The 26,542-nt window shown below is 43.2% G+C and overlaps 1 protein-coding gene and 1 long non-coding RNA gene across 6 annotated transcripts in view; one reads left to right on the plus strand and one right to left on the minus strand.

Annotated features, from left to right (window-relative positions):
- Positions 1-8,080, plus strand: part of LOC139023300 (uncharacterized) — a 48,967-nt gene extending 40,887 nt beyond the window's left edge. Inside the window, exon 2 of the long non-coding RNA XR_011474432.1 lies at positions 7,974-8,080. This is a non-coding gene — a long non-coding RNA (uncharacterized lncRNA). The remainder of the gene's footprint in view (positions 1-7,973) is intronic.
- The window catches only part of LOC111955162 (myocyte-specific enhancer factor 2D homolog), a 35,827-nt gene that overhangs the window by 8,752 nt on the left and 533 nt on the right, over positions 1-26,542 (minus strand). For all 5 annotated transcript variants that reach the window (XM_023975277.2, XM_023975274.2, XM_023975276.2 and 2 more), the window contains exons 2-7: positions 8,585-8,932; positions 4,885-5,088; positions 4,110-4,253; positions 3,626-3,839; positions 2,980-3,036; positions 506-687 (exon numbers count right to left, since the gene is read on the minus strand). In XM_023975277.2, coding sequence (XP_023831045.1) covers positions 506-687; positions 2,980-3,036; positions 3,626-3,839; positions 4,110-4,253; positions 4,885-5,088; positions 8,585-8,638 — 855 coding nt within the window. In that variant the 5' untranslated portion in view covers positions 8,639-8,932. The remainder of the gene's footprint in view (positions 1-505; positions 688-2,979; positions 3,037-3,625; positions 3,840-4,109; positions 4,254-4,884; positions 5,089-8,584; positions 8,933-26,542) is intronic.

Raw genomic sequence — 26,542 nt, forward strand, 5'->3', positions numbered from 1 at the left:
CCTGTGGAACGCTTTCGACACCTTGTAGAGTCCTTGCCCCGGTGAATTGAGGCTGTTCTGAGGGCAGAAGGTGGTGCAACTCAATATTAGGAAGGTGTCCCTAATGTTTTGTACAATCAGTGTATATTACTGATATTATAGTGTATGATATAATATTTTTTTTAGAACCTTTGCTTACTCTAGGTGGCACAGGTTGTTTTTCGGCAATCTGGTGGTTTTGGTGGAGGCACAAATCTAAAATAAAAATCTTTAACTAGAAAAAAAACAACTCCAAAGTCCATACTAGATTTCACTCTTGCTACGAAACTGAGATGACCATGTGCATAATAAGTGTCAACGAGTTTGTGGAAGGGGAATAGTCACAACCCGCATCAATTATTATTTTGATGCATATAAAGTCAACAAAACACAGACATGTCCCATTTAGTCTGGTAAAGCCTGGTTGACCCCAGTTAGACCTGGTATGGCCTGGTTCTGATTGAACTTGGTTAGTGGTTGAGCTCACCATCTGCATCAGGCTCTTCCCACCCTGAGAGGTGATTACCCGGAGGTCTGGCTTGCGGCTGTTGACCATCTGTGGGCTCTGAGGCGGGGGCGGGGACTTGGCCGGAACTACTTTCCCCAAGCTGTTGCCATTGGAGACAGAGAGGAGGCCCGGGGAGGCTCTGGCACTGACGTATCCGTTAGCTGGAGGGGGAAAGGAATGAAGCGAGATAAATGACAAAACCCATGCAGGTAAATCAACACCTAGGCACAGCAGTAATTGCTTAGTGTATTTAGAAGACGAAACCTCAGAGGCTAATAGTCCTTTTATTTCATCATCACTGATCTGAAAGGAGCTTATATGACATACAGCACAGAGCCATGTTTTAATCTATCCTTCAACTATACGTGGTCACAGAGGAAATTATATGAGGGAGGGGGGCTGCCTTCTTGGGACAGGTCTTTCTTCGTGCAATGCGATAATCGGAACGATGCAGAATTTTTAAAGATTTAGTGTTGGCATACACCAAGAAAACGCCAGGGGAAAATGTATTTCTTTCTTCCACAATTATAAAAATGCCTCCACTATGACAGAGAAAATGTTCATGGGGCAGGGTTGTAGTGCTGCCAGAAGACTCTCCAAAGGGTTGCTAAAATGTCTGTCCTCAAAACGGTTTGTGGACATAGGGCTCAGGTAGGCTACGACGCAATTAACTAACTCGCTCTACTGTCCAAGAGTATGTCTTGCAAGATCACATACGCCTAATGATTAATTAGTATTTTACATAGTAAAACCAAATATAATAGCATAGTAAGCCTACATTACACCAAAAACACTTAATCATATTTTATGAGCTTTTAGGAAGGTTAGCTCACTGAATCTGAATAGTCCCCCAAAAAATTCTAATGCGCCCAAAACTGAACAGCGCACGCCACTAGGTAGGATATAGTCTATGCTTTAATTGAAACAAAATACAAGAAATGCTTATAGTTTGAACACCATCTACTCCAATTCTTTCACGAAACAGTCATTCAAGAAGATCAAATGCATATTCCCATGAAACTGATTAAAATCAAATGATTGGCATGCAGATGCAGTTTGGACATTTCACCGGTAAAACGTGAATAATTATCGTTTATGATTGACAGGGATGATTTCCTATTTGTATTAAAAATAGAACATTTCAATCCAGGCTGTATCACAACCAGCCGTGATCGGGAGTCCCACAGGGCGGCGCACAATTGGCACAGCGTCGTCCGGGTTAGGGGAGGTTTGGCCGGGGGGGGCTTTACTTGGCTCATGCGGCTGGGTGTTAAGAAGAGTGGTTTGGCGGGTCATGTTTCAGAGTACCCATGACTCAACCTTCGCCTCCCGAGTCTGTTGGGAGTTGCAGCGATGAGACAAGATCAAAATTGGGGAGGGGGAAAAAATGGGGTAAAACACAACAACAAAAAATCTTCAGACAATAGGCATAGGCAGACATTGCAATTGGAGTATACATTTTCTGCATATTCTATAATGATATTCAATAGGCTACATCTGTCAGTACAAACTTTGAGAAATTATACAGTCATACTTTTTGCTCCCACACCTACAAAAAAAAAATACACTACCAACTGCACTACACCGCTGGTTGTGGGACAACAGACACCCCTGATGTGCTCCCAACACGCAACTCAATGAAAATGTTTTGAATGAAAAAGAAAAAAAAACAGCCCGTAGTCAGCTTGCATTGCTCGTGAGCTGTGAGAAAATGTGTACATTCCACAGCAAAAAGTATACACAGAGTACACAGAAAAACATGTTGTCGTGTCACACGATGACATATGACAAATTGTCTTTACACCATAATCTCTGGATTGCGTGCTTCAAGCCTTCTTAACACCAGGCCTCCCCTCTCGCCAAAAGCCTGAGGCTAGATTTGATTTCTCCCCAAGGGAGGGTTGACACCTGAACCTTCTGGGTCTCCCTCTTCGCCTGGCTCCCACATTGATCTGGTGTCTATCCAGGCAAGTGCTAAGGACACCAGCTGACGTCAATGGAGACATTCCAAGATGATCCGGGGCAGTCTCAGTAATAATGGGACAGTAATGGCAGAGAAGATAGAGGAAGAGATGGAGAAGAACTAATAAGGACTGGACCCTGGATGGAGTATATGATTGCTCTTGGCAATGTGACAAGCATAAAATATGTTTTTCACTTTCCCTTACTTTCACATTCTTTCAGCAGGCCCTTTTCTTGAAAAAAAACAACATCCACATCTCTAATATGCTGATATTTATTGAGACATTTGGAAAAGTTCTGTCATTTGAGCGTCTCAAATCTCTGTGCGAGCAAATCATAGTGCAGACATTTTTCTGTCTAGCAACTAAAATATTGGATTAAATATGCGTTTTTCAATGAGTACATCGATTTCTTAACACATTGACTGTCAATGAGCGTAGTATTGTCAGTAGAAGTGGTATTGTAGAGTAGTCCGTCATAAGGTTACTCACGGACTGGACTTGGGCATCCTCCATTTGAATTGTTCAGGTCTCCCCCGAGCATAGCACCTGTTGAAATGATAAACACTGGCTTAGCAAGGAAAATATGAACACTCCTAGCAGGACACTGAATTAAAATGTTTTTCAATTACTTTAACACATTATAAGTATTCAGATGTATATTGTTTGAAAATACAAGTAGTAGAATATTGGAATGTATTTGGAAAAACACTTGGAAAGCATTGGCATGCATTTGAAAATACTCAAATAAAATATATATATTCCCATGCATTTGAACCCAGGTCCTAGGAGTGTTTGAAATAATATATTTGGAAAAAATTATTATTAGTATTAGTATTTTAGTATTAGTATTTTATACTAGGCTATTTATAAAATGTCAAAATAGTTTCAAATGATTCCAATAGAAATAGATGATTTTGGCCACATTATTAGAAAACACTCAAATACACAGAAAGTAAATATTTAAATAATCAAATACACGTGTGTTTGATCCCAGGTCGTCTGGATTCATTGCTTCAAAACAACATTGATTTGAAACAGGTTTCCAATTCATTGAATTGGAGTTTGTGTGGAGAGGAAAGATGACCTCATTTCCCACAGATGCCACAGTAGAAGGCCGTCCCGCTCTTTCGCTCACCTGCACTGGCCGGTCGCTGTGGCAACCCAGGAGACACGGTGTTTCTCTGGAGCGCCGGTTGCTGGGGCGACAGGTGGTGGTTGTCAGACAGCGATGGCGACGTCACGTAGGAGGTGGTCACCATGGCGTTGCCAGAGTTACTGAATTGCAATGTGTTCTGATTAGAAGCCTGGACGGTGACGGGCATGGAAAATGTGGGGGGCGGGACCGTGGACTGAAAGAAAATTGATAGTTAGCATTTTTCAACATTGGTTCAGGTCTCTTGACTTGATAAGCAGACAATGGAAGAATAGCAGCATCAAACTGCTCTAGGTGAAGTGGAGTTTCCACCATATAGTTCAGTGTTTCTCAAACCTCTGTACCACCATTCAGTGCACTTATTTGACCTATCCCAGTGCTATCACCCATACTAGGGGATAGTGGCTCGCTAAGGGCAAGGTGTTTTAGATTGGGGGAGATGGTGAGGAAAAGGGGAGATGCTTACACTGACACCGTAGCGCTTGAAGAGGATGTCTAGGTCTTCGGTGGTCTTGCGGTATTTGTCGTCGTTCAGGGGGCTCTGGTCTATGGAGTCCTCTCCGTCCGGCTCGGGACTTTCGCAACCATTGAAGCCTTTCTTTCGCAACGTCTGTGAAGACAGGATGAAAAAAAGAGTGGTGGGAGATGAGAACAAAGGATGGGAGCTGAAGGTCCGTCTGGCTGAATAGGAACAAGTACAGTCGAGCTGTATTGTTGAATTATGCGTCTGAGGGAGGACAATTTCAAGGTACATTTGTGCGATAGCCTGGTTCCAGATCGGTTGTGCTGTATAGCCAACTTAATATGATCATTGTCATTGCGAAATGACAATAGGAGTTGGGTATACAGTACAAAACGAACGGTGACAATGCTAAGCATCCGATGCACTTCCTCAAAAATGCCCACCAAACAGGTGAGAGAGTTTCAGACCTCCAGGCTTGGCAAGAAGACACACAGATCAGATCAGTTCTGAGACAACATTCCCATTCCCTCTCTAGCTGCTATTTGTATTCTACAACACTGGAGGCTACAAAGAAGCGACGACACTTTGGCTGCAATAAGGTTCATTGTTCTGTGCAGACCTGGGCTCAAACAGTTAACTGTGCGTGATTGAGCTTGGCTGGCGCAGTGGAACCAATCGAAAAGTCACAAAAGTGCAAACCCTGCCCACCTGGCATTCCAGGCAGTCTCAAGCTAAAGTGGTACGGTCAGAGGCTGATGGCCCTTTCTGTTTGCTTTACCTCAATGATGTCGGCGTTGGTCCGGCTCTCGTGGGGTTCGTTGTACTCGGTGTACTTGAGCAGCACCTTGTCCATGTCGGTGCTGGCGTACTGGAACAGTTTGTTGGAGTGGTTGAAGATGATGAGGGCGATCTCACAGTCACACAGCACGCTCAGCTCGTACGCCTTCTTCATCAGGCCAAACTTTCTCTTGGTGAACGTCACCTGCATTGGGAGGGGATAGAGAATGAATCAATTCGATTTATTTATACAAGCACTTTTTCCCCCATCAGCATTGTCACAAAGGGATTTACAAAACATAATGGAGGGAGGTGGGAAGAGATCGCAGAGGTTGAGGAAAGTGAAAATGAGTTTGAGTTGGTATCTGTAGAAAGTGTCAATTTAGGTCATTAACGAGTGCCGACAGTGTTAAAAATCTGAGTGAACCGGCAGTGTGAGTTTCCTTTATCTGCAATGGAGTGAATTGGTGACAGTCTGGTTCTTCAGTGACATTTTCATTAGGGCACACTGTAGCAAAATGCTTCAAAACATTGTGCCACGAAAAACGTCTCCTTCCATTTCAGTGTTTTATTCAGTTTTGTGCCTAATGAACATGACCCACATGCAACTAACCCCATTCTCTTCAGCTTCCATCTCTTTGCCCTTCTCTTTCCCAACTCTCCTTCCCCCTGTTGCTCAGATCCCTGAACATGCAAATGAGATGCTTTGATGAGAAAACTGATAAGGGACATCAATATCCTTCCTTCAGAATACCCCCCCCCCCACACCCCCCCCAGATATAGAGAATCTTCCCACTTTTACGTCAAAAACACACATGCAAGTGCGCACACGGAAGAGCAATGGAGGACAAGGAAGGGTGTATCATCTACTGGGGTTATGCTTTTGTAATATGCTATTATGAAATGCTACTGTGGTGATACGTAACCTTTGGTCAGCAATTATGGATTTGATTTCAATGTCTCCTGCATGTTGTGTGTACATTTCGGAATGACCTGAGGCAATCACAGTTGTTATTGTAGTAGGAATAGTGAATGAGGTACATTGTCACGGAATAGTCAACATCATAAACCGACCATAGCATTGTACCTTAAGTGCAATGCTAATATGTTTTGTATGTACCCTCTGTGTATTGTGGGTATTTTCTGCGTTTTGCAATGTACAACCAGGAAGATTATTTTAATATTTAACCATTCATGACTAATAAATTAATCGAATATCACAACATCAGTCAAATAGGAGGGTGGTGAGTGAACAAGAAGCGGACAGTAACAGATTTCCCAAGACCGTAGCACAGACACAATCCCTCTCCCACACTTTTACCCTTTCAAACATACACGTATGCAAACACTCACCTTTCTCAACACACACCTACCCCCACACACACATTCACCCTTTGAAAACACACACGCGCACAGATCAGTAACTTCTGTCCCTGATATGACTGTGTCCACTGGCCTGCAGCTGCTGTGGACAGACTGATTTATCTGGAGCAGCTGTCCGCAGGGCTGTGTGTGACCTGATTGACTCCATGTCGGTTTGAACTCTGTGCCTACTCGGCCTGAAACACTATGCACTCTCAGAGAGCTCCAGTCAAGTCAAACGCACACCTTCAAACAAACTAAAAGATACACTCTGCACACACTATACTGTACAAACCCAGAAAACAGTAACATTACACTACAACACTGATACGATGTTCATTAAATGGGCAGTGACACTAACAAATTAACACAGGGAAAGATATACATTTGCACCTGTTATTTTTAGGAGGGAAAAAAGGCTAAAACTGTAAACCATTAGCTGAAGAGAAGGAAGAAAAGCTTAAAGTTATGTTTGACCTTTTTGGGTACATTTATTTCAACAGGTGTGTAGTTTGCACCGGTACAAACATTCAGTGAATCTGGCCCATGGTGTCAAATGGTCTAACACATACAGTTGAAGTCAGAAGTTTACATACACCTTAGCCAAATACATTTAAACTCAGTCTTTCACAATTCCTGACATTTATTCCTAGTAAAAATTCCCTGTCTTAGGTCAGTTAGGATCACCACTCTATTTTAATAAGAATGTGAAATGTCAGAATAATAGTAGAGAGAATGATTTATTTCATCTTTTATTTCTTTCATCACATTCCCAATGGATCAGAAGACACCCAAACAGACACCCAATTAGTATTTGGTAGCATTGCCTTTAAATTGTTTCACTTGGGCCTTCCACAAGCTTCCGACAATAAGAATGTTGGCCCATTCCTCCTGACAGAGCTGGTGTAACTGAGTCAGGTTTGTAGGCCTCTATACTAGCACACGCTTTTTCAGTTCTGCCCACAAATTTTCTATAGGGTTGAGGTCAGGGCTTTGTGATGGCCACTCCAATACCTTGACTTTGTTGTCCTTAAGCCATTTTGCCACAACTTTGGACGTATGCTTGGGGTCATTGTCCTTTTGGAAGACCAATTTGCGACCAAGCTTTAACTTCCTGACTGATGTCTTGAGATGTTGCTTCAATATATCCACTTAATTTTTCTTCCTCATGATGCCATCTATTTTGTGAAGTGCACCAGTCCCTCCTGCAGCAAAGCATCCCCACAACATGATGCTGCCACCCCCGTGCTTCACGGTTGGGATGGTGTTCTTTGGCTTGCAAGCCTCCCCCTTTTTCTCCAAACATAATGATGGTCATTATGGCCAAACAGTTCTATTTTTGTTTCATCAGACCAGAGGACATTAAGCCAAAAAGTACAATCTTTGTCCCCTTGTGCAGTTGCAAACCGTAGTCTGGCTTTATGGCGGTTTTGGAGCAGTGGCTTCTTCCTTGCTGAGCGGCCTTTCAGGTTATGTCGATATAGGACTCGTTTTACTGTGGATATAGATATTTTTGTACCGGTTTCCTCCAGCATCTCCACAAGGTCCTTTGCTGTTGTTCTGGGATTGATTTGCACTATTCGCACCAAAGTACGTTCATCTCTAGGAGACAGAACGAGTCTCTTTCCTGAGCGGTATGACGGCTGCGTGGTCCCATGGTGTTTGTGTACTATTGTTTGTACAGATGAACATGGTACCTTCAGGCATTTGGAAATTGCTCCCAAGGAGGTCTACAATTTTTTTTCTGAGGTTTTGGCTGATTTATTTTGATTTTCCCATGATGTCACGCAAAGAGGCACTGAATTTGAAGGTATGCCTTGAAATACATCCACAGGTACACCTCCAATTGACTCAAATGATGTCAATTAGCCTATCAGAAGCTTCCAAAGCCATGACATCATTTTCTGGATTTTTCCAAGCTGTTTAAAGGCACAGTCAACTTAGTGTATGTAAACTTCTGACCCACTGGAATTATGATAGTGAATTATAAGTGAAATAATCTGTCTGTAAACAATTGTTGGAAAAATTACTTGTGTCATGCACAAAGTAGATGTCCTAACTGACTATACTAAACTAAAACTATAGTTTGTTAACAAGAAATTTGTGGAGTGGTTGAAAAACGAGTTAATGACTCCAACCTAAGTGTATGTAAACTTCCGACTTCAACTGTACATCAACCCGCCTGGATTGGGAGGAAGGATGCCTTTTTTTCAGTATTCAAAGAGACAAGGCCACACATCTTTCTCGCCCATCTTATAAGGAGTCGACTATATTCAAGGCCCTTGAATAAGACCCTGGTCCAGACTATGAAGACACGGCCACACATCTCTCAGTCTCACCTGTCTGTTCCTCTCGTCGGTGATCCGTTGGATCTGAATCTTTTTCCTCCCCATGCTTCCTGTTGGTTGGTTGGGGTCAGTCAATCAGGGTCAAGGGTCAGAGGTGCCTCCTCTCAGACGAGGAGAGAGGGAGTGTAGCCTATTAGCTCTTTCTAGAGTACGGGCAGACTCATAAACAAACACCACGTGCAGTTGCGCACACACACACTCCTCTGCCCAGGTCTGGGGTGACGGGGCAGAGGGTCTGCCGTTGGTAGAGCTGGTGGAGAGTTGCCCTCAGTTCATTGTTCGCTCAGGTCAAAGGTCACCAGTTTCTCGACCGTTGCTGTGGTGAGGACGATGTCACTCCTTGAAGGGAGAGAGAGAGAGAGAGAGAGAGAGAGAGAGAGAGTTACGTCTACATTCCTCATGTACACACAGCCATTATAATGTGTTTTCATAGTCAACAACAACATAGTCTCTTCTATGTAACCAGAATCTGTCGTCTACGCTACACTGGGAGGGGGAAAAAACGAACCCCAAGCTATTAATGTATTAATTGGATTTATTCAGCAAAGAAGATTTGCTCTGAATACTGCAACTTTACTGTGAACATATCCGTAAGTACTGTGGACAGAGTTATGCGAGGGGAAAAACACGTCGTTGGTCAAAACATGTGGCTCAAGGACAATAGCCCAGGTAACACTGTCTGACCTGTCTGAGTACACACACCCCTTCACACCGTGCCAACAGCTATTATGCTTCTCCATCAGACAGTGTAAACACACACACCCCCCGCAGCTCAACGACAGAAAGGCTCTGACGTCACCCTGCTATTGTCATTCCTCCCTGGTCAGATGTGATCCCACACTGAGGAAAGGCATGCTAACCGCCGCTGGCGCTTCCAACCGATTAGCGAAAGCCCTCACCTATTCATAGAGGCTAGTCTATGACAACAGGTTGGCGTGCTAAGCGCTAGCTGCCCAGGAGGGGGAATTCCCATGCATAAGGACAGAGGGAGAGACGGAAGGATTACGACAGGCATCTAAAAATACCGGTGTTCACACAAGATGGGGGGGGGGGGGGGTTGTTTACTTCAAGGTGAGCGTGTTAGAGGAGAAGTATGTGGCTAGGGCTAGCATGTAGCATATTAGCGTGTGGCATGATGTTTCATAGGCTGAAGTTAGTTGACAAGATAAGATGCAACATGGGCAATTTCCTTCTTTGGAGTCAACTCAAACCTTGTTCCTTGGGGCCTAAGATTGGTGGGTGAAGCAATATCACAGCGGTAGTGGACACATTCACAGTTTCATAACATTCTGAAGTGATTTCAGAGTTGGATACTGTACATGGGACTGAATGACTAATAGATATCAGAAGCGCCTTTATTCGCCAAGTGAATTTAATCAGGCCCGGAATTAGCCATGTCCTCGAACATCAGCCACTTCCTGACAAAGCCATTGGTCCTATTTTTTCACCATAGTCCACACAATATGCTGACTAATTCAGCAGGGTTTCATTTCCGTTCAGCATACATTTTCATTACACGCATGAAGAGGCCACAAAAATGAATTATATCCTCATATTCCTCTCATAGGACTTTCCTGGAAATGAGACAATGGTGTAAGTAGTCCCACATCTCAAGAGGGCCTTATAAGCTCTTTATAAAACTGTGTTCAAAAACTTGTTTGTACCAACCGCACATTTTCAGAGTTTTGGCTTATATGAATTCATGAGTGGTCTTGATACAAACCCAGGCTATAGCCTACTGCCCTCCCTAAGTTGGGATCGGAAGCATAAGGGAAAGCATCTCTATTCCAATCTCATTCCATATGTTGTACAGTATTGCAGCTTCACTAGATGCTAAGTGCATTGATTACAATTAATACTCAGCTGGAGGGAAATCCTGCATACACAAGGGGTCACCAGGATCAATGTGGAGGTAAATTGCACTATAACAAAAAGGAAACCAGGTAAATTCGTGCAGACCATAGTAACCCCTGCCTCAGTCAGAACCCACCTGTGTCCTTTAGTACATTTGTGTCTGTGCCATCCACCTCCATATTCACATGCTGGAGCAGGTGTTAGCACACTTTCTGTTCAGACTGAACCAGGTTTTCGTCTAGAATTTTGCCTGTGCTTAATTCTATTCTGTTTTGTTTTTTTGTTTCATCCTAAAAAAAAATAACTCAGTAGTCCTTGCCGATGACAAGCATGCCTATAGCATGATGCAGCCACCACCATGCTTGAAAATATGAAGAGTGGTACTCAGAGATGTGTTTGCCCCAAACATAACGCTTTCTATTCAGGACATCAAGTTAATTTTGTTGCAGTTTTACCTTTGTGCCTAGTTGCAAACAGGATGCATGTTTTGGAATATTTTTCTTCTCACGGTCATTTAGGTTAGTATTGTGGAGTAACTTCAATGTTGATCCATCTTTAGTTTTTTCCTATCACTGATTTAATGTCACCATTGGCCTCATGGCGAAATCCCTGTATTGATACACCATCCAAAAGAGTAATTCAATAACTTCACCATGCTCAAAAAGGTTATTCAATGTCTGCTTTTTAAATGTTTTACCCATCTACCAATAGGTGCCCTTCTTTGTAAGGCATTGGAAAACCTCTCTGGTTTTGTGGTTGAATCGGTGTTTGCCATCTTCCTTTTAAAACTCGGTCCTCCCCTCCTGCTCCGTGGCTCGACGACTCATTGCGAGCTCACAGAACAGGGCTCCGGGCAGCCGAGCGGAAATGGAGGAAAACTCGCCTCCCTGCGGACCTGGCATCCTTTCACTCCCTCCTCTCTACATTCTCCTCTTCTGTCTCTGCTGCTAAAGCCAATTTCTACCACTCTAAATTCCAAGCATCTGCCTCTAACCCTAGGAAGCTCTTTGCCACCTTCTCCTCCCTCCTGAATCCTCCTCCCCCCCTCCTCCCTCTCTGCTGATGACTTCGTCAACCATTTTGAAAAGAAGGTCGACGACATCCGATCCTCGTTTGCTAAGTCAAACGACACCGCTGGTTCTGCTCACACTGCCCTACCCTGTGCTTTGACCTCTTTCTCCCCTCTCTCTCCAGATGAAATCTCGCGTCTTGTGACGGCCGGCCGCCAACAACCTGCCCGCTTGACCCTATCCCCTCCTCTCTTCTCCAGACCATTTCCGGAGACCTTCTCCCTTACCTCACCTCGCTCATCAACTCATCCTTGACCGCTGGCTACGTCCCTTCCGTCTTCAAGAGAGCGAGAGTTGCACCCCTTCTGAAAAACCTACACTCGATCCCTCCGATGTCAACAACTACAGACCAGTATCCCTTCTTTCTTTTCTCTCCAAAACTCTTGAACGTGCCGTCCTTGGCCAGCTTCCTGCTCTCTCTCAGAATGACCTTCTTGATCCAAATCAGTCAGGTTTCAAGACTAGTCATTCAACTGAGACTGCTCTTCTCTGTGTCACGGAGGCGCTCCGCACTGCTAAAGCTAACTCTTCTTCCTCTGCTCTCATCCTTCTAGACCTATCGGCTGCCTTTGATACTGTGAACCATCAGATCCTCCTCTCCACCCTCTCCAAGCTGGGCATCTCCGGCGCGGCCCACGCTTGGATTGCGTCCTACCTGACAGGTCGCTCCTACCAGGTGGCGTGGCGAGAATCTGTCTCGCACCACGTGCTCTCACCACTGGTGTCCCCCAGGGCTCTGTTCTAGGCCCTCTCCTATTCTCGCATACACCAAGTCACTTGGCTCTGTCATATCCTCACATGGTCTCTCCTATCATTGCTATGCAGACGACACACAATTAATCTTCTCCTTTCCCCCTCTGATAACCAGGTGGTGAATCGCATCTCTGCATGTCTGGCAGACATATCAGTGGGGATGACGGATCACCACCTCAAGCTGAACCTCGGCAAGACGGAGCTGCTCTTCCTCCCGGGGAAGGACTGCCCGTTCCATGATCTCGCCATCACGGTTGACAACTCCATTGTGTCCTCCTCCCAGAGTGCTAAGAACCTTGGCGTGATCCTGGACAACACCCTGTCGTTCTCAACTAACATCAAGGCGGTGACCCGTTCCTGTAGGTTCATGCTCTACAACATTCGCAGAGTACGACCCTGCCTCACGCAGGAAGCGGCGCAGGTCCTAATCCAGGCACTTGTCATCTCCCGTCTGGATTACTGCAACTCGCTGTTGGCTGGGCTCCCTGCCTGTGCCATTAAACCCCTACAACTCATCCAGAACGCCGCAGCCCGTCTGGTGTTCAACTTTCCCAAGTTCTCTCACGTCACCCCGCTCCTCCGCTCTCTCCACTGGCTTCCAGTTGAAGCTCGCATCCGCTACAAGACCATGGTGCTTGCCTACGGAGCTGTGAGGGGAACGGCACCTCCGTAACTTCAGGCTCTGATCAGGCCCTACACCCAAACAAGGGCACTGCGTTCATCCACCTCTGGCCTGCTCGCCTCCCTACCTCTGAGGAAGTACAGTTCCCGCTCAGCCCAGTCAAAACTGTTCGCTGCTCTGGCACCCCAATGGTGGAACAAACTCCCTCACGACGCCAGGTCAGCGGAGTCAATCACCACCTTCCGGAGACACCTGAAACCCCACCTCTTTAAGGAATACCTAGGATAGGATAAAGTAATCCTTCTAACCCCCCCCCCCCTAAAAGAGTTAGATGCCACTATTGTAAGTGTTTGTTCCACTGGATATCATAAGGTGAATGCACCAATTTGTAAGTCGCTCTGGATAAGAGCGTCTGCTAAATGACTTAAATGTAAATGTAAAACAGGGAGTACATTTGTTTTCAGCACTTTCATTTCCAAAACTTGGTTTCTCATTGCTCGCTCTTGTCCGTCTGTAGCAGACATATGGTAAGCACAATATGTTTGGAAGATCAAATCGCATTTCGGCACCAAATTATCGTGATAATATCGTATTGTGAGGTCCCTGGCAATTTCCAGCCCTACATTAGCAGAAAGCCCAGTCTGGAAATGTATTTGTTCCAAACAATGTCTTTAAAATTTACTAAATCAAAAATGGTAGTTTTGAGATATGAATATTTATGTTGCATAAATTAATGTGAACATGTGTATTTCAGAATCAAGACATACTCCATATTTCAGAGCACACTATAAAAGGAGTATAATGACACCAAGATGTCTGGATCATGTACGGTTCTTAGATCAGGGTCTTACAGGAGTAATGTATAGGTCTAAAAAGAGCCTAAAATGGCCACTGTCATCATGATTTAAAAAAAATTGTGATACAAATGTAAAAAGCATGTCAAACATTCTTCCTCCTAATGACGTTTGCATGTTAGAATTGCCAGAACAATCTGAGATCCCTAAAATTATTTTGGGGCTTGGAAATCGCACAAGCGGGCTCGCAAACGATTGCCATTTCAAGAGTTCATGCAAAAGTTCCATGCGTAAGCAATACAGGCACATAGCCTTGAGTTGTAAATACAGGGCAAAATACATTCATGTGAACACAACAAATTAAAGGTGAATTAAACATCAACTAATTCGCCCAAACCGCATATCAGAAATGACAAAGCCACCAAAGCTCTCCATTCCAATATCACGACTGAAAACAAACGTAAATCGTATGTTATGACGGCAAGTACCATTTAAGACTGTGTTAGAGCAGGGATTTGCGTATGTAGTTTACAGACTGACATCACTGGCCATGACAGGCACATGAACTCCAAGACCACCCGGGGGTTCATTCCCTGTGATCATTTCCATTATCTAACAACATTATATATGCGTCAAGAGTGCTTCATCTGGATAGAACCCTATGGCACAATGTGACACTCCATCGAGGTAAACTGCATGCAAGTTACGGTCTAAATTTGGCAAGAAAAATAGTACATAAAAAGCTATCACCATATTCATGGTAATCCAGGACATTACGACTCGCTTTCTACCTCCTCCTGAAAATTAGATCTGTACTTGATTCCAATGTCTTTTCCAGATTTTTTATATTTTCTTCCAGGAAAGAAATGGATGGTTTTAGCCTCTTTGCACTTGCCCCTTTCTCTACAGAACAATTGTAAAGAGCAGCTGGAGAGGTCAGTGATTACATTGTGGATGTGCATAACCCCAACAGTCTACCATAGGAGAAAATCTAAAAAAAAAAATAATAATAATAATAATTAAAAAAAGAGTCAACTACAGAAGTTTGGAACCCAAATTCCCCCACACAAAAATATTCTCCATCCAATTGTCCAAAATCAAGACTGTGCCAAATTGTAGCTGGTTGAGAGAAAAAAAAATGATTCGCCTGCGCTATAGGTAGGGTTGCACATTTTGGGGAATATTCAGAGGGGGAACCTTTCCGTGGGAATTATAGAGAATAAATGCTAATTAATACCATTTAAAATATAGATGTTTTTTGCATTTGATATATTTACCATATCATATGGAGACAGAACCATAAACATTTTACCTTATCATAAGTAGAAAATTGCAAATGATTAAATTATTCCAATGGAAATTTTAAAAAATGTTTAAAATGTAGTTACGAATTTAACATTAGTTGAGTTCACTCTTCACATGGGATGATTTCACTGACCAACAAAAGGGAATATTGAATGATCCATCGCATCTCCCCAAAACTTTTTCAACATACATAAAATGATAGTCGAAAAACTAAAGCTTTGGTTGTCTTCCTCTCAGTCTTCCATGTCTTCTCCCTGGACCTCCTCAATGTCCACCTCTTGAACATCAGACTCTGAAGCATCATCTTTACTGTCACTTTCCAACCTTGAGGATGGCTCGTTGTCAGGCTCAAAAAGTCTCAAATTTGCCCAGATGGCCATCAATTTTTCAACCCTTGTATTGATCAGCCTGTTGCGTACTTTGGTGTGTGTTCCCAAACAAGGACCAGTTGCGCTCTGAGGCAGCTAATGTTGGTGGGATTTGGAGGATGATGGAGGCAACAGGGGAAAGAGCCTCAGCTCCACAAAGTCCCTTCCACCAGGTGGCTGATGAGATATGTTGGCACGACTGCCATATTGCATCTCCATCCCAAAGCCCTTGCTTGGAAGTGTACTTCGCCAGACTGCCAAGAACCTTGCCCTCATCCAAGCCAAGGTGGCGAGACACGGTAGTGATGACACCATAGGCCTTGTTGATCTCTGCACCAGACAGGATGCGCTTGCCAGCATACTTGGGGTACAACATGTACACTGAGGCGTGTATGGGCTTCAGGCAGCCAACTTCAAGCTTTTTGATGTATTTCAGAACTGCAGTTTCCTCTGCTTGGAGCAACAGTGAAGTGGGCAGGGCAGTATGGATTTCTTCTCTTACATCTGCAAGCAGAGTCTGAACATCAGACAGGATGGCATTGTCTCCCTCAAGCCGTGCAATGGCTATTGCTATAGGTTTCAGGAGTTTCAGGCTGCTTACCACTCTCTCCCAAAATACATAATCCAGGAGGATCCTCTTCATGGGGCTGTCCATATCGGCAGACTGATATGGCAAATTTCTTGGAGAGGCTCCTTCCCTTCCAGGAGACTGGTGTCATCATGTATGACACCACCCTAACGGTTGTTTCTGGGCAGCTTCAATGTGGTGCTCTATTTCTTCTCACTTTGCTTGGTGAGGTAGATTGCGGCTATATGACCTAGATGACCCTTAACATACATAAACATTTCCTTGGCTCTCTTGTAGTGTGTATCCATTGTTTTTAGTGCCATGATGTCCTTCAGGAGCAGATTCAATGCATGAGCAGCACAGCCAATGGGTGTGATGTGAGGGTAGGACTCCTCCACTTTAGACCAAGCAGCCTTCATGTTCTCAGCATTGTCTGTCACCAGTGCAAATATATTCTGTGGTCCAAGGTCATTGATGACTGCCTTCAGCTCATCTGCAATGTAGTGACCGGTGTGTCTGTGCCCTTGTAGAATACTGGTTGAGGGATGGAGATGATGTAGTTAATTATCCCTTGCCCACGAATATTCGACCACCCTTCAGAGATGATTGCAATACAGTCTGCTTTCTCTATGATTTGCTTTCACTCTGTTGAACCCTGCATCTAGAAAATGAGTAGATAAAGCATGTCTGGTTGGAGGGTTGTAGGCTGGGCGAAGAACATTCAGAAATCTCTTCCAATACACATCGCCTGTGAGCATCAGAGGTGAACCAGTTGCATACACAGCTCGTGCAAGACATTAAATCAGCATTTCTTTGACTACGTTCCTCCATTGAGTCAAAAAAACGTCTGACCTCAAATAGAAGTTGAGGGACTTTTGTCGGGGGTTGCTTGTTGTGAGCGCTGAGGGAACTTTATGCACTTGGCCAGATTATTCTGCATCTTTGTTGCATTCTTCACATATGATTTGGCACAGAATTTCTAAATGTACACAGCTTTTCCTTCTTCATTAGCTGCAGTGTAATGTCTCCACACATGAGTGCCCATGGTATTTTCCTGTAAAGATTAGGGGGAAAATGGTTAAATAAAAACCGAATACAATTCCATGTACAGATAAATAGTTAAGCATTTACATTAAACAACTCCTTTGTAAGATAAATGTTTTAAAATGAAACATGTAAATTAACACCCCTCACTTAGGCTCAAGCAAGCTAAAACCCACATGGTAGCAAAAACTAACTAGCAGAAATGTTAACAAGTTCGAAATGATTTTAACACACTTTGCTGTAGGCTACTATTTACTAGTTAACAAAAAATGTTGTATGTCGTATAAAATATATTCACCCGACCCAGTATTGTAATCAAACCTTACCAGAAAGCATGTAGTCCTTGGCTCAGACAGTGGAGTAGTGTGGGCTCAATAGCATCTCATTACTGTGCAAGATCTTGAGAACCAGCTGTACATGTGATGGAAGAATGCACTGCGCATGCAGAGGGTTGCAATTCCATTGAATTGGGGACAGATTAACCAAAATATGCCACAAGACCTAGAATTGCCTTATGTGTATTGCACAAAAAAAGGTTCACCGTTATAAGCTAACTTTTATGATGTAACTTATAATTTCTCCAAATTTCCAGGCTTAACTTCGCATGGAAAATTCCCAGAAATTTACCGGAAACTTTTCAACCCTAGCTACAGGACTGCTATTTTTATTTATTTTTTTATTTATTTTTTAAATAGGTCCACTAATACAGGACTAGTAAAAGGCCCAGAGCACAACTTGTGAAAAAAAAATTCTCAACCACTTTTTGCAGCACCCAGACTCTCCCGCAGTGAATGGCAACCTAACAATTTCTTGACTTTGCTGACATATTTGATTAGCCGTAGAATTAACTACAACAAGGATTGTGGCCAGCCCTATTCTCCCCGTGCGGCACTCGGCATGGCTACCCCCTCTCATTACTGTAATTGACATGTCCATCCTCCCTCTCCCTCCCTCCGAAGGCGCTGATGGCTCAATTAGGAGCTGGCTGGAGGACTGATTAGATGCCAAGATAATGAGGCTGCCGCTCGACTCACACCGAGCCAGAGCAGAACCAGCTCACTCTGTCAGTGACATTACAGGAACCCCAAAGAGCTAAAGGAGAGACGTAGCTTTCAACTAAAGCCCAGACTCAGACACTTTGGACAGGCTCAGGCAGGCTGGTCTGAAATAGACTGCTCCGGGTTGCTGAGACCTTAGAGACCGCCTCATTATCTGTCGAGGGCAGGCCTTCCGTCACCTTGGTTCAATCGACCTGCCTGGATGTCTCCTTGAAACGTCAACTGGGTGCTTTCGCACCCTGTGAAAATGTCCTCTGATTAAGAGAGAGTGCGCAATCAAGCCAGGCTAGGCATCTGTCGGTTTTGGAGTGGTGTACAGTAATTAGTGGCAGTGACCTTTTAGCAGATTACACATTGGTCAATGAAATGTGGGCAAAGTCCTAGAATGAAGGCCAGGGCCATCATGCCTTGAAGAGGGGGGGGGGGGGGCTTATAATACTCATCGGTTACCTGACTCCAGCTAATGGAGGGATTCCTCATTGTTTCACAACGGAGGACATGTTGAGTAAATCTCAGTTCTGTCATTTTTCTTGAGTCTAGGTTCAGTGGTTTGCAAAGACTTTGCTGGGTTCCATGCAGAGAGCTGCTCAAAGGTAGAGGCCTGACGGTCAGTATTCTTCGATACAGTTAAACCCCTTCTTGATCACTTACACTTATCCCACCTAGGCCTGTTGGTTTTTCCTCTGTAACCAGATTCATTTCATTATGGCTCTCTTGAATCTCGGAATTTTCCTTGTCACCTCCCTCTCCTTTGACCTTTTTCATTGATAGAGATGATCTCCTCATGCGGCAGAAATCCCACACTCCAGGGCTACATGGAGTCTCTTTACAATGAATCACCATTTGAGTCCTGTCACATTGGCTTCACATTGCAAACTCTTGCTGAGGAAAGAGTGTTCACAGGTCCTGTCAAGCTGGACCTGCACATGGTGCAGCCAGGTGTACTGCTACTAAGAGCAGTCAGGTCTAACACAATAGCTGAACATGGCAGGTGTGAACTAAATTGTGTCAAAAGTGAGTTCCTGGTGTGTCAACGAGTGACCATAAGAGTACATGGTAAACAGTTTTACACAGGGATTTGTCTAACATTGAAATCCTTGGGCGGGTCCAAACAGTGTAAAAAACATTTTATAACTTTTTCGGGATGGAAAAACCTTCAGTGTAAATGACTAAACCAGATATAAAGTAAGTAGAAAAGATAATGACCCTATATATATTTTTTATAACAATCTTTGAGAACTAGCAAATCACCCAAATAAAAGCTACAGTCATGGAACATTTTAAATGTATTTAACAGTATGTTCTGTTATGTTTGAGCAAAAGAACAAACAATAAGCCATGGCAGAATGCATAGAGTTGCAGGAAAATATTTTAAACTGCAAAATGTTCTCTCAGCTCCATGGCAGAACATGTAGAATCACAGGAAGTGCTTTAAAAACAGCAACATTTTCTCTCAGCTGCATGGCAAAATGTGTAGAATCTGCCTTCTTAACGATACAAGATCCAACAAAGTTTTTAGTGGTGTAGCATCCGTTGTTCCCAGCAGCTTTCCCCAAAATATTCATCTTCTTCCTGACGCATAAGGACAACTATCCTTAGAGCCCCTGTACCTCCAGTTCAACCAGACAAATTAAAGAAGAGGAACTGTTTTACTACTGTGGCCAACTTTAAAATGCAAACAAGCCAGGCCAGCCAGCCTTTATCTCAAATCAGTAGTGTAACTTGTGGGAGCTACTGTTCCTGCTCCTGTTGAATATGTGGTGAAGAAAAATACAATGTTTCCAGAGGAAATCAACATTTTGACCAACATGGTGAAATATTTTGGGCCAAAAAAAGTGAATTGATATAGGTTGGTGGGGAGGTGTTTAACAGATGTAAAAATACAATGAACAAAAATATAAAGGCAACAATTTCAAAAATGTTACTGAGTAGTTTATATAAGGTAAATCAGGCGATTGAAATGAATTCATTCAGCTTTAATCTATGGATTTCACATGCCTGGTAGTACAGATATGCGTCAGTTGGTCACAGATACCTTTTTAAAAAAGGTAGGGCCGTGGATCAGAAAACCTGTCAGTATCTGGTGTGACCACCATTTGCCTCAAGCAGCATGACATCTCCTTTGCATAGAGTTGATCAGGCTGTTGATTGTGGCATGTTGTCCCACTCCTCTTCAATGTCTGTGCTAAGTTGCTGGATATTGGCGGAAACTGGAACACGGCGTCATACTCGTTGATCCAGAGCACCCTAAACATGCTCAATGGGTGACATGTCTGGTGAGTATGCAGGCCATGAATGAACTGGAACATTTTCAGTTTCCAGGAATTGTCTACAGATCCTTGCGACATCGGGCCGTGCATTATCATGCTGAAACATGCAGTGAAGGCGGTGGATAAATGGCACAATAATGAGCCTCAGGATCTCGTCACGGTATCTTGGTGCATTCAAATTGCCATTGATAAAATGCCTTTGTGTTAGTTGTCCATAGCTTATGCTTGCCCATACCATAACCCCACCATGGGGCACTCTGTTCACAACGTTGACGTCAGCAAACTGCTCGCCCACACAACACCATACGCGCTGCCTGCCATCTGCCCAGTACAGTTGAAACTGGGATTCATCCATGAAGAGCACACTTCTCCAGCATGCCAGTGGTGAGCATTTGACCACTGAAGTCAGTTACAACACCTAACTGCAGTCAGGTCAAGCCCCTGTAGAGGATGACGAGCACGCAGATGAGCTTCCCTGAGGTAGTTTGTGCAGAAATTCTTCGGTTGTGCAAACCCAGTTTCATCAGCTGTCCGGGTGGCTCATCTCAGACGATCCTGCAGGTGAAGAAGCCGGATGTGGAGGTCACGGGCTGGCATGGTTACACGTGGTCTGCAGTTGTGAGGCCGGTTGGACGTACTGCCAATTTCTCTAAAACGACATTGGAGGCTAGAGAAATTAACATTAAATTCTCTGGCAAAAGCTCTGGTAGACATTCCTGCAGTCAGCATGCAATTTGCACACTCCCTCAAAACATCGGTCGCATTGTGCTGTGTGACAAAATTGCACATTTTAGAGTGGCCTTTAATTGTCCCCAGTACAAGGTGCACCTGTGTAAACAGCATGATCATTAATCAGCTTCTTGATATGCCACATCTGTCAAGTGGATTGATTATCTTGGCAAAGGAGAAATGCTCACTAACAGGGATGTAAACAAATTTGAGAGAAATAAGCTTTTTTTTTCAGCTCATGAAATATGGGACCAACACTTTACATGTTGCCTTTATATTTTTGTTCAGTATACTTGACTAGTGAAGTGGCCGTCTAACAGCACGTTCTCTAATAGGCTTGGGCGGTATACCTTACATCAGGGTATTTGGAAATAACCAAGGGATGGTTTTACAATACCATAAATATTACTTCTTTGAAGTTTTTCTATACATTTTAATATTTGTAGCTATTTTTTTAAGTAAGCATAAATACCTGCAGTCAACTTGTTCAATGCGTTAGGAGATAAAGCAGATTGCGTTCTTATTTCACCCGTCACATTATGAAGTTTACTTAGTTCCCCAAAACAGTTGAGCCAGTCAAGTGTTTGTTTGTAAATGGAACAACAGGAGAAACCGGAAGGTGATTCCAGCTGTGCATTGACAGGGGTTGTGTTTTATATTGAAAGTCAGTGATTTTTTGCTTCAATAGAGTGATAAGGGACATGCAACTATAATTTTCCTACACGGAAAATACATTAGTGCAACACATTTGGCAGAAAATAGCTTATTTTCATCAGATGACAGAAGTCCAACGCTATTTGGCTGGCAGCCACACAAGGGAGCTTACAATGAATAAGGAAGGTATTTTTGGCAAAAACGATGCATGGCCAGCATATTCCTAATGTTTAGGCCTATCAAGGAAAGAATGTAGCCAGCTACATTTCCTAATGTTGTGCTTTAAGTTCATCTTGAATTTTTACCAATAGATACCCATCTGTCAGAGTAGTGTCTGCTGAACGCCCGTTCGTGAATTCTCAGAGTTTAGAAGAGCAACTGAAGCACACACGTAATCTTATGCCGAGCAGAAATTTCAGTAAGAAGCATTTTACATCTGCGTTTACAAAAACAGCAAGAATATTTTTTTCCTGCGTGAAAAACTTTGAATTTTGCATTAACACTGGGCTTGGGCAGTATACCATATACAGTGCATTCAGAAAGTATTCAAACCCCTTGACTTATTCTACATTGTTAGTCTTATTCTAAAAAGGGATTAAATATAAAAATTCAGTCTACACACACACACAACCCTATAATGACCAAGTGAAAACAAGTTATACATTATTGTAAATGTATTAAAAATAAAACAGAAATACCTTATTTACATAAGTATTCAGACCCTTTGCTATGATACTCAAAATTGAGCTCAGGTGCATCCTGTTTCCATTGATCATCCTTGAAATGTTTCTACAACTTGATTGGAGTCCACCTGTGGTAAATTCAATTGATTGGACATGATTTGGAAAGGCACACACCTGTCTATATAAGGTCCCACAGTTGACAGTGCATGTCAGAGGAAAAACCAAGCCATGAGGTCGAAAGAATTGTCCGTAGAGCGCCGAGACAGGATTGTGTCGAGGCACATATCTGGGGAAGGGTACGAAAACATTTCTGCAGCATTGAAGGTCTCCAGAAACACAGTGGCCTACATCATTCTTAAAAGAAAGACATTTGAAACTAACAAAGACTCTTCCTAAAGCTGGCCACCCGTCCAAACTGAGCAATCGGGGGAGAAGGGCCTTGGTCAAGGAGGTGACCAAGAACCCGATGGTCACTGACAGAGCTCCAGAGTTCCTCTGTGGAGATGGGAGAACCTTCCAGAAGGACAACCATCTTTGCAACACTCAACCAAATCAGGCTTTTATGGTAGAGTGGCTAGACGGAAGTCACTCCTCAGTAAAAGGCACAACAGCCCGCTTGGAGTTTGCCAAAAGAAACCTAAAGGACTCTTAGACCATGAGAAAAAAAATATTCTCTGGTCTGATGAAACCAAGATTGAACTCTTTGGCCTGAATGCCAAGTGTCACAACTGGAAGAAACCTGGCACCCTCCCTACGATGAAGCATGGTGGTGACAGCATCATGCTGTGGGGATGTTTTTCAGTGGCAGCGACTGGGAGACTAGTCAGGATTGAGAGAAAGATGAACGGAGAAAAGAACAGAGAGATCCTTGATGAAAACCTGCTCCAGAGCGCTCAGGACCTCAGACTAGGGCGAAGGTTCACCTTCCAACAGGACAATGACCCTAAGCACACAACCAACGCAGGAGAGGCTTCGGGACAAGTCTCTGAATGTCCTTGAGTGGCCCAGCTAGAACCCAGACTTAAACCTCATTGAATATCTCTGGAGAAACCTGAGAATAACTGTACAGCAACATTTCCCATCCAACCTGACAGAGCTTGAGAGGATCTGCATAGAAGAATGCGAGAAACTAACCAAATACAGATGTGACAAGCTTGTAGTGTCATACCCAAGAAGACTCAAGGCTGTAATTGCTGCCAAAGGTGCTTAAACACAGAACTGAGGAAAGGGTCTGAAAAATTATGTAAAAGTAATTTGTTTTTACTAAATTTGCAAACATTTCTAAAAACTATTTTTGCTTTGTCATTATGGTGTATAGTGTGTAGATTGCTGAGGGGAAAAAACAACTGATTAATTTTAGAATAATCCTGTAACGTAACAAAATGTGGAAAAAGTCCAGGGTTCTGAATACTTTCCGAATGCACTGTATATACCATATACCGGGGTATTTGGAAAAAGCCATGGGATGGTTTCTCAATACTGTTGAACTATTTCTTTGTAGATTTTTTTCAAAAGTAACTACAAAAAGAAACATTGTATAAGTAAATACCTGCAGTCAACTTGTGCAATAAGGTTAGGAGATAAAGAACACGGCGTTCTTCTTTTCACCCTGTCACAATTTTTCATTATCAAGCTTACCGGTAGTCCCCAGTCACGTAGTGTTTGTTGACAAGCACACAACGACGAGAGACGGGAGCCTTGTGAGTCACTCACTGTTGTGCAGCATGCGCCAGGTGATCTAATTACAGTATGGAATCCACAACTAAATGTTTGCCAGCTACATATCTTATAACTCCTAAGTTAATTGTATAAAATGTGCTAAATGCTCTGCAGTCTCGTCTGATCTCGAAAGCTAAGCAGGGTCAGTTGGGTTTGAAAACCGTGCCCCTTGTGTGCAGTGACAGTATTACTGAATATCTCGGTATGCCAGTCTGGATACCACCCAAGCCTAGTTAAGAAGACCCCTAACTTAATTTGCTAAGTGGCTGAATTAATAAGGTGACAACGCATCATATTGGGTTAGCTTTTTGTCGTGTTTTGTTCATTTGCACAATGTCTCTCATTCGCTTGTAAATGTCCAAACTCACCAAAAATGACATTCGATAGTTCCTACCTGTTTAACTTCATGAGCTGGATTGCCTGTCTTTGCAATTTTTCCATTTTCCCTTTGCGTACGTTAGCATATTTAGCTAGCAAACGACATGGAAATTCTCTATCACTTGTGCAATTTTTTGGGGGGGCATTCTGGTAGACACCCAATAGGCTTTTTTGCGGGTTATTTGGCACCCCTTTGTGTACTAAGCCAGTAATACCGTAAATACTGGGGTGAGAGAAGTACAGTAGGGGTGCCAAGGCATTCATACTTCTTGTGCATCGCCGAGCAGCGCAGAACTGTTGTGAAGGAAGTTGTCAAGTAAGTAAGTTTGTGTTTATACATGACCTCCCGCCCTCACCTACCGTCAACCAATCATGTCAATGCAGAGCTATACGGAGCCCTCAGAATTGTTACAAAATTTGAGAGGAATGCGGCAAGGAGCTCCAATTGGCCACTGTGTCCCTCCGGAGGTTCCGCAATTGTGTCACACCATCCACCAGCCTCTGACCATATTTTTTGATCAAGCATAAATTGTCTCTTAGAATGGCATGTGATGTGTTCAGAAGGTTGGAAGTTCATTGGTTTCTGATAACAGCTTGAATGTGTACTCCATTGTTTATATTTATTTATTTCCCATGAATTCAACAAAATCAAAAGTTGGTTTAAGTCTGGGTGATGTTTTGTGTAACAAACTATGTCATACTGTAAGTAAGGCTTACAATAACTTGGGTTATACGAGTTTATTTTCAAGCATTGATAAAATGACTATCGGAGTCTACATGATTGTGTCCTTCAGACTTGCCCCAAAGCACAAGGCTGTGTCTGGCATACTTCTACCCGAGCAGCAGCATTAGAATCAGAGTAAGAATCGGATCCCTTGGGACCCTCCACACAACATAGCTGACAATTTCCAGGTCACATGACATTAAAATGATTAACGTTCCACTACGAATCTAAATCAAGGCCCGGAATCTAATATTAATGTCTGCTGATGCATCAAGAGGTTATGCATAAGCTAAAGGTTAAGTACAGTATTTAGGTGGACAAACAGCTAGGGAATCCATACCCTCTGTTCTATGGCACTGCTCACTTGGCTACAGAGATCTGAGCAAATTTTCCACATGAGATAACATCTGTTATATCTGAACAGTGGTCAAGGCCTTCAAAATACTTTGAAAGACCATCTCTGCATAAGAAGCTTTATACAATACAGTTTCCCTTCAAATGTAATTGGATTTATTAAAGGTATGCTGTGTGAAGGTATACAAATCTAAATGTGTAGGCCCCTATGTGCAGTACAGCATGCACATGGTATTAGTTGATCTCCAATCCCCAGCGTCACAGATTAGTGATTTGTTGTTTGTTTTAATAATCACATGCAAAGCCAGTACATCAAGGTGCAATACTTACATGAGAAACATTTGAGAGGTATAATGATTTTAAAATGCAGAGAGAGATTTGAAGTATAGTGATTATAAAATGCAAATATAAAAAAAGGCTTGAAAGTTTTATCAGCGTGCTCTGACATGTGTTTTTGCCTTTGATAGCTAGCCTACCTGAGTATTTCGTCACTACCAGCTAAATTACATTGAAGATGAAAGTATGACTGTTAATCCAGGGGAAATATATGGTCTACTGTGTGCAGCCTATAATTTTCTATTAAAAATAATTGTCTATAAAAAATTGTAATAGCAAGCCAGCCTACTCTAGGCACAGACAAGTCAAAGACGGACAGACATTCTGATGGCGCTTTCAAGCCAACTGGGAACACGGGGGGGCGAGGTCAAATCATGACGTCAGTGATCTTCAGGTCGGAAAGTTGATGTTCTAGAAAGATGCCCGAGTTGTCAACTTGGAATTCCGAGTTGGAGAACCGTTCAAAACGATTTTCGTTTTTTCCCCGTTTTCATAAAAGCACTGAAGTCGGAGAATTCCGAGTTCCAAGTTATTTTGAACGTGGCAAAAGACTGACAGTCAGACAACAAATCCGCTGTGACAGCTCGCTCTAGCTCTATTGTTTTTGTTGTGGCCCTGTTGTCAACATGCGCGCACCTCCACCGTTATAAACCGAGAGCTTTCACC

The sequence above is a fragment of the Salvelinus sp. IW2-2015 genome, linkage group LG30, assembly GCF_002910315.2.
Source record: "Salvelinus sp. IW2-2015 linkage group LG30, ASM291031v2, whole genome shotgun sequence".
Lineage (NCBI taxonomy): Eukaryota > Metazoa > Chordata > Actinopteri > Salmoniformes > Salmonidae > Salvelinus > Salvelinus sp. IW2-2015.